This window comes from Scyliorhinus torazame, chromosome 4 (genome assembly GCF_047496885.1).
Source record: "Scyliorhinus torazame isolate Kashiwa2021f chromosome 4, sScyTor2.1, whole genome shotgun sequence".
Lineage (NCBI taxonomy): Eukaryota > Metazoa > Chordata > Chondrichthyes > Carcharhiniformes > Scyliorhinidae > Scyliorhinus > Scyliorhinus torazame.
In genome coordinates this window covers 198,635,020-198,651,910 of record NC_092710.1, presented here as the reverse complement: position 1 = coordinate 198,651,910, position 16,891 = coordinate 198,635,020, and the positions used below count along the sequence as shown (strand labels likewise).

General features: G+C 51.9%; 1 protein-coding gene across 3 annotated transcripts in view; it reads left to right on the top strand.

Annotated features, from left to right (window-relative positions):
- The window catches only part of LOC140410683 (chloride intracellular channel protein 5-like), a 211,692-nt gene that overhangs the window by 138,989 nt on the left and 55,812 nt on the right, over positions 1-16,891 (top strand). For all 3 annotated transcript variants that reach the window (XM_072499083.1, XM_072499085.1, XM_072499084.1), the window contains exon 2: positions 4,762-4,871. In XM_072499083.1, the coding sequence (XP_072355184.1) occupies positions 4,762-4,871 (110 nt within the window). The remainder of the gene's footprint in view (positions 1-4,761; positions 4,872-16,891) is intronic.

Sequence of the window (16,891 nt, the reverse complement as noted above, 5' to 3'; positions counted from 1 at the left end):
CCCCCCCATCCCTACTCCGCTCCAGGAAAACCCTTCTCACCCTCTGAGTCCCTCGCAACCACACAAACCCCGTTATGCTCCTGTTGACCCGCCTAAAGAAGGCCTTCGGGATAAGAATGGGGAGGCACTGGAACAGGAACGAAAAACATTGGGAGCACCGTCAGCTTAACTGACTGCACCTGACCGCTAGGGACAGCGGCAACGCGTCCCACCTCTTAAACTCCTCCTCCATTTGCTCCACTAGCCTCATGAAATTAAGTCTATGCAGGGCCCCCCAGCTCCTGCCACCTGGACCCCCAAATACCTGAAGCTCCTCTCCGCCCTTTTTAGTGGGAGCTCGCCAATCCCCCTCTCCTGGTCCCCTGGGTGAACCACAAACAATTTACTCTTCCCCATGTTGGGCTTGTACCCTGCGAAATCCTCAAACTCCCTGAGGATCCTCATTACCTCCGGCGTTCCCCCCACCGGATCCGCCACATATAGCAGCAAGTCGTCCGCATAGAGCGTCACCCTATGCTCCTCCACACCCCGCACCAACCCCCTCCAGTTCCTCGACTCCCTCAGTGCCATAGCCAGGGGTTCAATGGCCAGTGCGAAGAGCAGGGGAGACAGGGGACACCCCTGCCTCATCCCTCGATGCAACCGAAAGTACTCAGACCTCCTCTTGTTCATGGCCACACTCGCCATCGGGACCTCGTACAACAGCCTAACCCACCTGACGAACCCCTCCCCAAACCCGAACCTCTTCAGCACCTCCCACAAGTACCCCCACTCTACCCTATCGAAGTCCTTCTTAGCGTCCATCGCCACCACTATCTCCGCCTCCCCCTCCCTCGCCGGCATCATAATAACGTTCAGGAGCCTCCACACATTCGCGTTCAACTGCCTCCCCTTCACGAACACCGTCTGGTCTTCATGCATCACCTGCGGCACCCAATCCTCAATTCTCGTGGCTAAGACCTTCGTCAACACCTTGGCATCTACATTTAACAACGAAATTGGCCTGTAAGACCCACACTGCAGGGGATCCTTGTCCCGCTTCAGGATCAAGGAGATCAGTGCCCGTGACATCGTCGGGGACAAAGCCCCCTTCTTTGCCTCATTGAAGGTCCTAACTAGCAACGGGCCCAACAGGTCCACATATTTTTTGTAGAATTCGACCGGGAAACCGTCCGGCCCCGGTGCCTTCCCCGCCTGCATGCTCCCTATCCCTTTGGCCAGCTCCTCCAGCCCAATCGGGGCCCCTAATCCCGCCACCAGTCCCTCCTCCACCTTCGGGAACCTCAATTGGTCCAGAAAGCGGCCCATCCCTCCCTCCCTCCAGTGGGGTCTCGGACCGATACAGTTCCTCATAAAAGTCCCTGAAGACCCCATTGATGCCAACCCCACTCCGCACCACACTCCCTCCCCTGTCCTTAACTCCCCGATCTCCCAAGCTGCGTCCCGCTTCCGAAGCTGATGCACCAGCATCCGGCTTGCCTTTTCCCCATATTCATAAACCGCCCCCTGGGCCTTCCTCCACTGCGCCTCCACCTTCCTGGTGGTCAACAGGTCGAATTTGGCCTGGAGGCTACGCCTCTCCCTCAACAGTCCCTCCTCCGGCACCTCCGCGTACCTCCTGTCTCCCCTCACCATCTCCCCCACCAGCCTCTCCCTCTGCTCTCCCCTCTCCTAGTGGGCCCTAATGGAGATCAGCCCTCCCCTAACCACCGCCTCCAGCGCCTCCCAGACCATCCCCACTCGGACCTCCCCGTTATCTTTGGCCTCCAGGTATCTCTCTATGCTTCCTCGGACCCGCTCACTCACCTCCTCGTCCGCCAACAGCTCCACCTCCAAGCGCCACAACGGGCGCTGGTCCCTCTCCTCCCCAGCTCAAGGTCTACCCAATGCGGGGCATGATCCGAAATGGCTATCGCCGAGTACTCGGTATCCTCTATTCTCGCTATCAGAGCCCTGCTCATAATCGATCAGGGAATAAGCCTTATGAACGTGCGAGAAGAATGAAAATTCCCTAGCCCCCGGCCTTGCAAATCTCCAAGGGTCCACCCCTCCCATCTGGTCCATAAACCCCCTCAGCACTTTAGCCGCCGCCGGCTTCCTACCCGTCCTAGACCTGGAGCGATCCAGTGCCGGATCCAACACCGTGTTAAAGTCCCCCCCCCCATTATCAGGCCCCCCCACTTCCAAGTCCGGGATCCGACCCAACATGCGCCGCGTAAAACCCGCATCGTCCTAGTTCGGGGCGTACACGTTGACCAGCACCACCCTCTCCCCTTGCAGCTTACCACTTACCATTACATACCTGCCGCCATTGTTTGTCACAATGCTCGACACCTCGAACGACACCCTCTTTCCCACCAAGATCGCCACCCCCCGATTTTTGGCATCCAGCCCCGAATGAAACACCTGACCTACCCACCCCTTCCTCAATCTTACCTGGTCTGCCACCTTCAGGTGTGTCTCCTGGAGCATGACCACATCCGCCTTCAGGTGCGCGAACACCCGGGCCCGCTTGACCGGCCCGTCCAGTCCCCTTATGTTCCAGGTTATCAGCCGGATCAGGGGGCTACCCGCCCCCCCTCGTCCGCTGACTAGCCATAACCCCTCCTCGGCCAGCCACGCGCCCGTACCCCACGCCTGGTCCGTTCCGCACGGCGGCAGACCCCCGTCCCAACCCCCTCTACTCGCTCCAGCTCCCCCTTGACCATAGCAACAGCAACCCGGTTCTCTCTCTCTCTCTTCTCCCCCCCCCCCCCCAGCTAGGACCCCTCCGAGCTGCTTTGCTCCCCCCATTGCACTCCCGCAAGTCAGCTGACTCCTGCTGACCCCGGCAACTCCCGCCTCCCCTTCGACTCCTCCCATTGTGGGACATCCCCTCGTCCTCCATTATCCATCAGCAGGCTCTCCGCCTCACCCTTCCATCCCAAGCGCAGGAAACAACCCTCGCTTCCACGCCCTGGCCCCGCCCTCTCCAACCTTCAGCGCGGGAAAAAGTCCGCGCTTTCCACTTGCCCGGCCCCGCCACCTCTGACGCAGCTCCTTTTACAGGCCCAGTCCCCTCATCCCCGACTCGGGCCTCCCCCTCCCCCGTGGGGCCCCATCACCCCTACCGGCCATCCACCCTACTCCATTTACTCGCCCCCCTTCAAGAGCCCACCCGACAGACCTAACCAAAACAGTGCCCAACCAACCCTAACCACCCACACCGAATCAAAAAGAAACAAGAGCAAAGAAACCCCCCTCAAAATGTAACACACCAACAGCAATCCCCGACCACCCATCCCGACCCTCAGTTTGTGTCCAGCTTCTCGGCCTGAACAAAGGCCCACGCCTCCTCCTGGGACTCAAAATAATGGTGCCGGTCCTTGTAGGTGACCCAGTCGCACCAGCTGCAGCATACCAAACTTCACCCCCACCCTGTGCAGCACCGCCTTCGCCCAGTTGTACCCGGCCCTCTTCTTTGCCACCTCTGCGCTCCAGTCCTGATATATTCGAACCTCCGCATTCTCCTACCTGCTGCTCCTCTCTTTCTTGGCCCACCTGAGCATGCACTCCCGATCAGCGAACCGATGAAACCGCACCAGTACCGCCCGCGGCGGCTCGTTAGCCTTGGGCCTCCTCGCCAGCACTCTATGGGCCCCTTCCAGCTCCAGGGGCCCCTGGAAGGACCCCGCTCCCATCAGCGAGTATACCACGGTGACCATATAGGCCCCCATGTCCGACCCCTCCAGCCCCTCCGGGAGGCCCAGGATCTGCAGATTCTTCCGCCTCGACCGATTCTCCATCTCCTCGAACCGTTCCTGCCATTTCTTGTGGAGCGCCTCGTGTGCCTCCACCTTTACCGCTAGGCCAAAGATCTCGTCCTCGTTACGGAGATCTTTTGTCGGACCTCGCGGATCGCCACCCCCTGGGCCATCTGCGTCTCCAGCAGCTTATCAATAGAAGCCTTCATCGGTTTCAGCAGGTCCGCTTTGAGCTCCCTGAAGCAGCGCTGGATAACCTCCAACTGCTCCTGCGCCCACTGCATCCACGCTGCCTGGTCCCCGCCTGCCGCCATTTTGCACTTCTTCCCTCGCACTTTCTTTGGGTTCACCACCACTTTTTTAGTCGCTCCGCTCCTGGTCCAAGCCATACACTGTCGGGGGAATGTTGCAGTCTTCTTCCCACACCGGGAAATGTAAAAAAAAATGCCGTTGGGGGCCCTGAAAAGAGCCCAAAGGTCCGTTCCAAGCGGGAGCTGCCGAACGTGCGACTTAGCTCTGCATAGCCGCAACCGGAAGTCCCAAACAGTAATATATTATCGATCAAATAATATGTTTCAGTAAAGTTGGTTGAGGGATAAATGTTTGTGAGGAAACTAGGAAGAACTTCCCTGCTGTTCTTTGAATAATGTTATAGAGTCTTTTCAATGAAAAAGAACATTATAGTAATTGATTTTATTTTCTTATCTGAAGGATGATCTCAAAGACTTATGAAAACATAAATGGCAACAGAAAAAAACGTTTTTCTAAAAGAAAGAAAATGGTTTAGAAATGTCTGAAGTGCATTCGTTTTAAAAGTACTGTCCCTTTATTATCATTTTACGTATACTTACCAGAATGTAGCAAATCTGAATGTCCACTTAACATGGGCTTAATTAGCAATCGGGATCCAGAGCTCCCAATGTTGGGAAGTAACAATGCTACAAATGTGAAAATTAATCTTTTCCTCTTGTACATTTTGTAGGCAATCTAACCAAGTTTTTTTTTGTTTCTCCTGCAGGCTGGCATTGATGGAGAGAGTATTGGTAATTGCCCCTTTTCTCAGCGTCTCTTCATGATTCTGTGGCTGAAAGGTGTTGTATTCAATGTCACAACAGTCGACTTGAAGAGGTAAGGGTCTAAAGTTTGTTTGAAATAAACTGGTAATGCAGAATACATGCCACTTCACAAAGCACATGCACTTAAAAATACATTGTATACATTTATACAGGAATTAGTCAAGGATTTTGTTTTAAATGCTTCCTTTTAGCTCTTCCTCTAGTTGTCTCCTGGTCACTAATTCTCTCTCCCCACCCTGCCCTTTTCTTTATCTCGCTGCCTTTGTCACCCACTGTCAGTGTCTCCTTCACCGGGCCCTAACCCCACCATCACTTCCATCATGCTGTTAGTGACAGAGCTATCAGCTCTGCCCTTTGGAATTTTTGGGCACGACTTATTTTTCCTCATTTAAAATGTCTTTTCACCTAAACATTTTTTAACCTATCTTAATCTCCTTTTTGGGCTTGATATTCTTCCATGCACGTACCCTGTGATGTTGTTGGCTGTCTCTCTCTTGTAGTCTGTTTCTCAAATTCAATTCTGAGCTCCAGTAATCCTGGTTGATGACTTATTCCATTTGTGGAAAAGGGATCCTGACTCAACCAAATCATGCAAAGATTGGAAGAGCACTAGATCCCAGTGCTTAAACTTAAGGATGAAATGTTTCAACTTGGGAGTTTCAGGCCTGTTTAGTATTTCTTCCTCCTGTTTTAGTATTTCTGTGTGTCATCAAAGTGTATTTTTTGTTTGTTTCCAATTTGAATCTTGCGCCTATTTAAGGATGCAGCCCTGTCTTTCCTGTGAATCTTCAATTTCTTTTCTTTTTGCCTCTTTGAAATCCCTTGAATAGTGTCTTTATGTAGAGAGATATCAACGTAATTTGGTGCTGGACATAAATAGCATTACTTATTTTTCAGCCAGTCAAATGCACAGAATAAATACATATCACTCAGATTTGAAGTTGTTGATGCCACTACTCAAGAGAAAGCAATATTTGTCTTTGTTGATGCTCTTTTGCCACAAATTATACTGTACAAACATTAATTTTCATTGATTGTAAAATATTTCGGTCAGGTGAGCCTTCACCTTGTTTACACCTTCAACATCCACCAAGCTCATTCACCAAACTGGTGAGGGGTTTTTGCCAACTCATTGAACTTCCATTTACTTAATTGGATTTCAAATGTCATAAAATTCAGCATCATTGTTAAAACAATTGGCGTCATTATTCAAGATCCTCCTGCAAAGGAATAGTAATTGGAAATAATAGCCATGTCATGTATCTGAATTGCGGGGCAGTGCACAATTTTGTCTGAAATTAGTTGCCTGGCCTGATCAGTTCTCCGATGGGCAGCTGACTGGAATTCTCCATGATAGTGATGCATTCGAGCATGATAACGAGTGGGCTGATGTTGCTGAAACCGCACCTGTCAGAAAGTCGTGGGTTAGCTTTAATGAGAATTGTGTAGAATTCAGCAGCAAGATAGCTTCACCTATCCAGAGATAAACAACATTATGTAAAGGTAAAAATTGAAAAATAAGGAGTCTCTTCTATTAATTATGTAGTTAAAAGTAAGTTGAAAACGTATTTGTTATTGGTGTTAATCTTCACAAATATCCAAAGGTTTATAAATTTAATACTCATACGTTTTGCATCAAGTTGGCTAAACATGGGCAGCACGGTGGTGCAGTGGGTTAGCCCTGCTGCCTCACAGCGCCGAGGTCCCAGGTTCGATCCCAGCTCTGTGTCACTGTCCGTGTGGAGTTTGCACATTCTCCCCTTTTTTGCGTGGGTTTCGCCCCCACAACCCAAAAATGTGCAAGGTAAGTGGATTAGCCACACTAAATTGCCCCTTAATTGGAAAAAAATAATTGGGTACTCTAAATTTATTTTTAAAAAGGTTGGTTAAACATATCTCACATTTGGCTAGATTTTTGCCATTCCTGCCTCGAAGTTGAGAATAAGTGTAGAATGAGACATAGAATATAGAACAGTACAGACCCTTCAGCCCACGATGTTGTGCCGACCATTTATCCTAATCTAAGATCAACCTAACCTACACCCCCTCAATTTACTGCTGTCCATGTGCTTGTCTAATAGTCGCTGAAATGTCCCTAATGGCTCTGACTCCACCACCTCTGCTGGCAGTGCATTCCACACACCCACCACTCTCTGTGTAAAGAACCTACCTCTGACATCTCCCATATATCTTCCTCCAATCACCTTAAAATTATGTCCCCTCGTGACAGCCATTTCCACCCTGGGGAAAAGTCTCTGGTTATCCACTCTAGCCATGGCTCTCATCACCTTGTACACCTTTATCAAGTCACCTCTCTGCCTTCTTCGCTCTAGTGAGAAACGCCCTAGCTCCCTCAACCTTTCTTCATAAGACATGCCCTCCAGTCCAGGCAGCATCCTGGTAAATCTCCTCTGTACCCTCTCCAAAGCATCCACATCCTTCCTATAATGAGCCGACCAGAACTGGACACAATATTCCAAGTGTGGTCTAACTAGGGTTTTATAAAGCTGTAGCAAAATCTCGCAGCTCTTAAACTCAATCCCCCTGTTAATGAAAGCCAGCACGCCATATCCCTCCTTAACAACCCTATCAATTTGGGTGGCAATTTTGAGGGATCTATGTACGTCGACCCCCGGATCCCTCTGATCCTCCACACTTCCAAGAATAGTGGGCGGGATTCTCCACTCCCACGCCGAAGTGGCCGCGCCGTCGTGAACGCCGTCGAGGTTCACGACGGCGCGAAACGGCCCCGATCCCGACCGATTCAGGCCCTGACAATGGGCTAGGATCGGGGCCGCGTCATCTACACGCGCCAGGCCTTGTCGCCCACGTAAAGGCGGCGCCGCTTAGTTGACGCGGCCGGCGCCACATTACTGCCGTCACCATGCATGCGCTGGTTGGCCGGCGCCAAGAAGATGGCGGAAGGATCTTGCGGGGCCGCGGAAGGAAGGAGGTCCTCCTCCAGAGAGGACGGCCCGACGATCGGTGGGCACCGATCGCGGGCCACCCCACATTTCAGGTACCCCCCGGTGCAGGATCCCCCCTCGCCCCCCCGCAGGCCGCCCCCCCAGCGCTCACGCGCTGTTCCCGACGGCAGCGACCAGGTGTGGACGGCGCCGGGGGGAACCCGCCGTTTTGGCCTGGCCGCTCGGCCCATCCGGGCCTGAGAATAGCGGGGGTGCCGGAGAATCGCCATTTTGGGTGTCTCCGGCGATTCTCCGGCCTGCGGTCCGCGGAACTCTACCCGGCTGTTCCCGCCGCTTGGGAGAATCGCGGGTGGGCGTTGGACCGGCGTCCCGGGAAATTTTGGCGTCCCAGGCGATTCTCCCAACCGGCGCGGGAGTGGAGAATCTCACCCCCTATCTTTAACCCTGTATTCAGCATTCAAATTTGACCTTCCAAAATGAATCACTTTACATTTATCAAAGTTGAACTCCATCTGCCACTTCTCAGCCCAGCTCTGCATGCTGTCAATGTCCTGTTGTAACCTGCAACAACCCTCAACACTATCTACAACTCCCCCAACCTTTGTGTCATCGGCAAACTTACTAACTCACCCTTCCACTTCCTCATCCAAGTCATTTATAAAAACCACAAAGAGCAGAGGCCTCAGAACGGGGCGGAATTCTCCGGAAACGGCGCGATGTCCGCCGACTGGCGCCCAAAACGGCGGCAATCTGATGGACATCGCGCCGCCCCAAAGGTGCGGAATGCTCCGCATCTTTGGGGGCCGAGCCCCAACATTGAGGGGCTAGGCCGACGCCGGAGGAATTTCCGCCCCGCCAGCTGGCGGAAACGGCCTTTGTTGCCCCGCCAGCTGGCGGGGCGGGGCGGAAATTCCTCCGGAAACGGCCTTTGTTGCCCCGCCAGCTGGCGCAGAAATGACATCTCCGGGCGGCGCATGCGTGGGAGCGTCAGCGGCCGCTGACAGTTTCCCACGCTTGCGCAGTGGAGGGAGTCTCTTCCACCTCCGCCATGGTGGAGACCGTGGCGGAGGCGGAAGGGAAAGAGTGCCCCCACGGCACAGGCCCGCCCGTGGATCGGTGGGCCCCGATTGTGGGCCAGGCCACCGCGGGGGCACCCCCTGGGGTCAGATCGCCCCGCCCCAGGACCCCGGAGCCCGCCCGTGCCGCCTTGTCCCGCCGGTAAGGTAGGTGATTTAATTTACGCCGGCGGGACAGGCAATTTATTGGCGGGACTTCGGCCCATCCGGGCCGGAGAATCGAGCGGGGGGGCCCGCAAACCGGCGCAGCGCGATTCCCGCCCCCGCCGAATATCCGGTGCCGGAGACTTCGGCAACCGGCGGGGGCGGTATTCACGCCAGCCCCTGGCGATTCTCTGACCCAGCAGGGGGGTCGGAGAATGTCGCCCCTGATCCTTGCTGGACACCACTGGTCACCGACCTCCAGGCGGAATACTTTCCATCCACTACCACTCGCTGCCAACCAATTCTGTATCCAGACAGCCACATTTCCCTGTATCCCATGCCCCCTAACGCTCTGAATGAGCCTACCAATGGGAACCTTATCAAATGCCTTACTGAAATCCATATACACCACATCCACTGCCCGACCTTCTTCAATGTGTCTCGTCACATCCTCAAAGAATTCAATGAGGCTTGTGAGGCATGACCTGCCCCTCACAAAGCCATGCTGACTATCTTTAATCAAAGTATGTTTTTTTAAATATGGATAAATCCTATCTCTCGGAATTCTTTCACCACAGACGTAAGTCTGATGGGTCTGTAATTCCAGGAATTTCCCTATTCCCTTTCTTGAACAAGGGAACAACATTCGCCTCCCTCCAATCATCCGGTACGACTCCAGTGCAGAGTGAGGACGCAAAGATCATCGCTAACGGCGCAGCAATCTCCTCCCTCGCTTCCCGTAGTAATCTTGGGTATATCCCGTCAGACCCAGGGGACTTATCTATCCTGATGCTTTTCAGAATTTCCAGCACCTCCTTTTTTTAAATAAGTTTAGAGTACCCAATTCTTTTTTTCCAATTAAGGGGCAATTTAGCGTGGCCAATTCACCTACCCTGCACATCTTTTGGGTTGTGGGGGCGAAACCCACGCAAACACGGGGAGAATGTGCAAACTCCTCACAGACAGTGACCCAGAGCCGGGATCGAATCTGGGACCTCGGTACCATAAGGCAACAGGGCTATCCCACTGTGCCACCGTGCTGCCCATCCATCCTCCTTCTTAATATCAACCTGTTTGAGTCTATTAACCTGGTTCACACTGTTCTCATGAGCAAGAAGATCCCTCTCTCTCGTGAATACTGAAGCAAAATATTCATTTAGGGCCTCCCCTATCTCCTCAGACTCTAGGCATAAGTTCCCTCCACTATCCCTGATCGGCCCTACTCTCACTCTGATCATCCTCTTATTTCTCACATAAACGCCTTGGGGTTTTCCCTAATCTTTCCCGCCAGGGCTTTTTCATGCCCCCTTTTAGCTCTACTCAGTCCATTTTTGAGTACATTCCTGGCTACCTGGTAACCCTCTGGAGCTGTGCCAGATCCTTGCTTCCTCAACCTTACGTAAGCTTCCTTCTTCCTCTTGACTAGAAGCTCCACTTCTCTTGTCATCCAAGGCTCCTTCAACTTACCATTCCTTCCTTGTCTCAGTGGGACAAAACTATCCAGCACTCGCAGCAAGTGCTCCTTAAACAGCCCCCACATTACTGTTGTGCATTTCCCCAAGAACAATTGTTCCCACTTTATGCTCCTCAGCTCCTGTCTAATGGCAGTATAATTTTCCCCCCCCCCCAATTAAATACCTCCCCATATTGTCTGTTCCTATCCCTCTCCATGACTATGGTAAAGGTCAAGGAGTTGTGGTCACTGTCACCGAAATGCTCTCCCACCGAGACATCTGACACCTGGCCTGGTTTGTTGCCGAGCACCAAGTCCAATATGGCCTCCACCTAGTCGGCCTATCTACGTATTGAGTCAGGAATCCTTCCTGTACACACCTGACAAAATCTGCTCCATCCAAACCATTTGCACTAAGGAGGTTCCAGTCAATATTAGGGAAGTTGAAGTCAACCATGACAACAACTCTGTTACTTCTGCACTTTTTCCAAGATCTGCCGCCCAATCTGTTCCTCTATCTCTCTGCTGCGATTGGAGGGTCTATAGAAAACTCCCAATAAAGTGACTGCTCCTTTCTTGTTTCTGACTTCCACCCTCCTCAACTACCTCCTTTTCTGCAGCTGTGATGCACTCTCTAATTAACAGTGCCACTCCCCCTCCTCTTTTGCCTCCCTCCCTAATCTTCTGAAAACACCTAAACCCCGGAACATCTAACAACCATTCCTGCCCCTGTGAAATCCATGTCTCCGTAATGGCCACAACATCGTAGTTCCAAGTTCTGATCCATGCTCTAAGTTCATCTCCCTTATTCCTGACACTCCTTGCATTGAAACAGACACACTTTAACCCATTCCACTGAGTGCAACTTTGCCCTATCAACTGTCTATCCTTCCTCACAGACTTGCTGCATACTATTTCTGCCTGTTCAACAGCTACCCTATCCTCTGATCCATAGCTCTGGTTCCCATCCCCCTGCCAAACTAGTTTAAACCCTCCCAAAGAGCTTTAGTAAACCTCCCACCCAGGGTATTGGTGCCCCTCCAGTTTAGGTGCAACCCATCCTTCATGTACAGGTCCCACCTTCCCCAGACGATATCCCAATGATCCACATATCTGAAGCCTTCCCTCCTGCACCAGCTCTGTGGCCACGTGTTCAGCTGCACTCGCTCTCTGTTCCTTGCCTCACTTGCACGTGGCACCGGTAGCAATCCTGAGATCACTACTTTGCTTGTCCTGTTCTTTAGCTTCCAACTTAACTCCCTAAAATCACTTTTTAGACCCTCATCCCTTTTCTTAGCTATGTCGTTGGTGCCTATGTGCACCACGACTTCTGGTTGCTCCCCCTCCCCCTTAAAAATCCTGTAGACTTGATCCGAGACATCCCTGGCCCTGGCACCCGGGAGGCAACCTACCTTCCGGAGGTCTCGTTCACGACCACAGAATCCCCTATCCATTCCCCTAACCATTGAGTCTCCTGTCACTATTGCTTTTCTATTCTCCCCCCTTCCCTTCTGAGCCACAGAGCCAGGCTCAGTGCCAGAGACCTGTCCGCTTGGGCCATCCCCCGGTAGGTCATTCCCTCCAACAGCATCCAAAACGGTACACTTGTTTAGAAGGGGAACGGCCACGAGGGATCCCTGCACTGTCTGGAAGATTTTAGGATTTTTGGATTATAAATAGATTGGGCAATTAAAGGGTTAAAACACCTGGGGTTATAATGTGTATGACTGTAGTGGTAAGGTTTTTCAAAACATTATTCTTTTTCTCAGGGCCTAGGTGCTTTTAGGAGCCAGTAGGTGAAATTGACCAAGAGGACTGTGTTTGTCAGTCTGGGCTGATGCACTGTGGTTTGACTGGGGACAGATCCTGGGGAGTTTATGGGCTTTCAGTCCTTGGAAAGTTAATTGGTTTCAGCTTGGGGAGATGATGTCATTTCTGGGTGGAGCTAAGCGATTCAGGGAGAGATTTTTGAGAGGGTTTTTGAAGAGTTCTGATCTGGCTACCACAGAGTCCACAAGTAAAGGCAGTTTACTTTCCCAGTAGAATAGTTTAAAAAAAGAGTAATAATATTTTAAAGCAGAGCAGTCGTGTCTGGAGACAAGGAAGAGGCGGAAACAATCCAGTTGAAACAGTTATTTGAAGATGTTCAACCAGAATATGCAGGGGTTCTAACCAGGGCCCTGCTGATTTTAAGATGGATTAAGAACTGTGGGCGCAATTCTCCGATTCTCCCAAGCGACGAGAACGGCCCCGTCGAGTTCCGCGCTGTGCAGGCCGGAGAATCGCCCGAGACACCCAAAATGGCAATTCTCCGGCACCCCTGCTATTCTCAGGCCCGGATGGGCCGAGCGGCCTGCCCAAAACGGCGGGTTCCCCCCCCCCCCCCCCCGGTGCCGTCCACACCTGGTCGCTGCGGGAATGCTGGGGGGGGGGGGCAGCCTGCGGGGGGTGGGGGGGGGAGGAGGGAGGGGGGGAGGGGGGATCCTGCACCGGGGGGGGCGGCCTCAAGTGGGATGTGGCCCGCGATCAGTGCCCATCGATCGTCGGGCCGTCCTCTCTGAAGGAGGACCTCCTTCCGCAGCCCCGCAAGATCGGTCTGACATCTTCTTGCGGGGCGGACTCGGAGAGGCCGGCAACCACGCATGCGCGGGTGACGCCAGTTATGCGGCGCCGGCCGCGTCATGTATGCGGCCCCGCCTTTACGCGGCGCCAAGGCCTGGCGCGTGTAATTGACGTGGCGCCGCTCCTAGCCCATTATCGGGCCCTGAATCACTCGGGATAGGGGACGTTTCGCGCCGTCGTGAACCTCAACGGCGTTCACAGCGGCGCGAACACTGCCTCCATTTCGGAGAATCCCGCCCAGGATGTTTCTTTTCTTGTTGTTTAATGGACAATTGAGTAGCAGTATTAAGGGTTAATTGTAAGCTGTTATTTTAAGTGTGCAGTTAAAAGCTTAATATTATATTCAAAAGGAAAGCTTTGTTTTAGAAATACCAAAGCCCTATTTTTTCATGCAATCACTCCTGGAGCGAATCATTCTTTCCACATACCCTTACAAAATAAGATAAAATATTGGGATTATGGTTCAGAATCCCAGCCACTGTTGGAGCCTGGTCTGGGATCGTAATAATAAACAAGAGGGTTAATAAGAGTGAAAAATGTAAGTGATATTAGCTGAGAAAATGTGTTGGGGAAACTTGAAACGAACAAATATCCAGGAACTGTTGACCTACATCCTTGGTTTATAAAAAGGTTGCTGCAGAGATGGTGGGTGTACTAGAATCATAGAATCCCTACACTGAAGAAGGAGGCCCATTCGGTCCATTGAGTGTGCATCGACCCTGCGAAACAGCACTGTACCTCGGCCCGATCCTCCACCCTAGCCCTGTAACCCCACAGCCCCATCTAACTTTTGGACACTCCCAAGGTTTGATTCCCGGCTTGGGTCACTGTCTGTGCGGAGTCTGCATGTTCTCCCCGTGTGTGCGTGGGTTTCCTCCGGGTGCTCCGGTTTCCTCCCACAGTCCAAACATGTGCAGGTTAGGTGGATTGGCGATGCTAAATTGCGCTTAGTGTCCAAAATTGCCCTTCGTGTTGGGTGGGGTTACTGGGTTATGGGGACAGGGTGGGGGTGTGGGCTTGGATAGGGTGCTCTTTCCAAGAGCCAGTGCAGACTCGATGGGCCGAATGGCCTCCTTCTGCACTGTAAATTCTATGATAAATTCTATGAAAAAAAAAATTGGGGGGGGGGTCCATTTGAGACACCGGATGGTCAGGGTCAGGGCAGTGTGGCACTTTCTTTGGCATCCTGACATGTTAGCCTGGCACCCTAGAAGTGCCACTCTGGCACTACCAGGGTGTTATTGCCAGATGGGCAGGGGCACATATAGGGCACCAAGCTGTCAGTGCCAGAGTACTAGCATGTCAGGTTGGCACTGCCAGGGAATGGGCCTGGGGGGGGGGGCTTACCACGTGGGTTGAGGGGGTGTTCCTGGGTCCTCCCCAAGATTGGAGGGCAGGGATGAAAATGGGAGGGGGGCGATCTGTGAGGAGCCTTCCGTGCCGGGCTCGCCAGCAGGAAATGGTTCAAGTGCGGCCTCAGCGGAGAGAAACTCCCCGAGGCAAAAAAAGGCGAAAAAAAACAGCAAAGTGCCGTTGAATAGCAAGGTGTTTCTTGACGCTGCAGCTCCTGAGAAACACCCCACTAAATGTGCCCAAAACTGGACATAGAATAGTGTCCAATGTTTGACAAAATGTTTTGGAGTTTTTCAGGATGTAACGAGCAGGGTAGATAAAGAGGAGCCAGAACATGTTGTATGTTGGGATTTTCAAAAGGCATCCAATAAGCTGCTACACAAAAGCTTCAAATGTCAGGGGGGGGGGGGGGGCGGGGAGGAACCTGCATGATCTACTACTCCTATTTCTTATGTATTTTGTTCCTTAACCAGTTACTGACCAGATACTGTAGAATTTAATGAATCGATTAACTGTTTTAAATCATTACACTTGCTGATAAAAGCGAAGTACTTTTTAAAAAAAAAATATTTTATTGAAAATTTTTGGTCAACCATCACAGTACATTGTGTATCCTTTACACAATAATATAACAGTATAAATAACAATGACCTGTTTTATAAACAAAGAATAAATAATATATAACAAAAACGAAAACTAAAACTAAATGGCAACTGCCTTGTCTCAGATAAACACTCTCCAAAAATATGATTTAACAGTCCAATATACAATTATTTATAGCAATGACCTATACATATTATACATATATATTAACAACCCTGAGAGTCCTTCTGGTTCCTCCCCCCCCCCCCCCCCCCCCCCCACCCCCGGGCTGCTGCTGCTGCCTTCTTCTTTTCCATTCCCGCTATCTTTCTGTGAGGTATTCGACGAACGGTTGCCACCGCCTGGTGAACCCTTGAGCCGATCCCCTTAGGACAAACTTAATCCGCTCTAGCTTTATAAACCCCGCCATGTCATTTATCCACGTCTCCACCCCCGGGGGCTTGGCTTCTTTCCACATTAGCAATATCCTGCGCCGGGCTACTAGGGACGCAAAGGCCAAAACATCGGCCTCTCTCGCCTCCTGCACTCCCGGCTCTTGTGCAACCCCAAATATAGCCAACCCCCAGCTTGGTTCGACCTGGACCCCCACTACTTTCGAAAGCACCTTTGTCACCCCCACCCAGAACCCCTGTAGTGCCGGACATGACCAAAACATGTGGATGTGATTCGCTGGGCTTCTCGAGCATCTCGCACACCTATCCTCTACCCCCAAAAATTTACTGAGCCGTGCTCCAGTCATATGCGTCTGTGTAACACCTTAAATTGAATCAGGCTTAGCCTGGCACACGAGGACGATGAGTTTACCCTACATAGGGCATCCGCCCACAGCCCCTCCTCAATCTCCTCCCCCAGCTCTTCTTCCCATTTCCCTTTCAGCTCATCTACCATAATCTCCCCCTCGTCCCTCATTTCCCTACATATATCTGACACCTTACCGTCCCCCACCCATGTCTTTGAGATCACTCTGTCCTGCACCTCATGCGTCGGGAGCTGCGGGAATTCCCTCACCTGTTGCCTCGCAAAAGCCCTCAGTTGCATATACCGGAATGCATTCCCTTGGGGCAACCCATATTTCTCGGTCAGCGCTCCCAGACTTGCGAACTTCCCATCCACAAACAGATCTTTCAGTTGCGTTACTCCTGCTCTTTGCCATATTCCAAATCCCCCATCCATTCTCCCCGGGGCAAACCTATGGTTATTTCTTATCGGGGACCCCACCAAGGCTCCCATCTTTCCCCTATGCCGTCTCCACTGTCCCCAAATTTTCAAAGTCGCCACCACCACCGGGCTTGTGGTGTATTTCTTCGGTGAGAACGGCAATGGTGCCGTCACCATAGCTTGTAGGCTAGTCCCCCTACAGGACGCCCTCTCCAATCTCTTCCACGCCGCTCCCTCCTCTTCTCCCATCCACTTACTTACCATTGAGATATTGGCGGCCCAGTAGTACTCACTTAGGTTCGGTAGTGCCAGCCCCCCCCTATCCCTACTACGCTGTAAGAATCCCTTCCTCACTCTCGGGGTCTTCCCGGCCCACACAAAACTCATGATACTCTTTTCGATCCTTTTGAAAAAAGCCTTCGTGATCACCACCGGGAGGCACTGAAACACAAAGAGGAATCTCGGGAGGACTACCATTTTAACCGCCTGCACCCTCCCTGCCAGTGACAGGGATACCATGTCCCATCTCTTGAAGTCCTCCTCCATTTGTTCCACCAATCGCGTTAAATTTAACCTATGCAATGTACCCCAATTCTTGGCAATCTGGATCCCCAAGTAACGAAAGTCCCTTGTTACCTTCCTCAGCGGAAAGTCCTCTATTTCTCTGCTCTGCTCCCCTGGATGCACCACAAACAACTCACTTTTCCCCATGTTCAGTTTATATCCTGAGAATTCT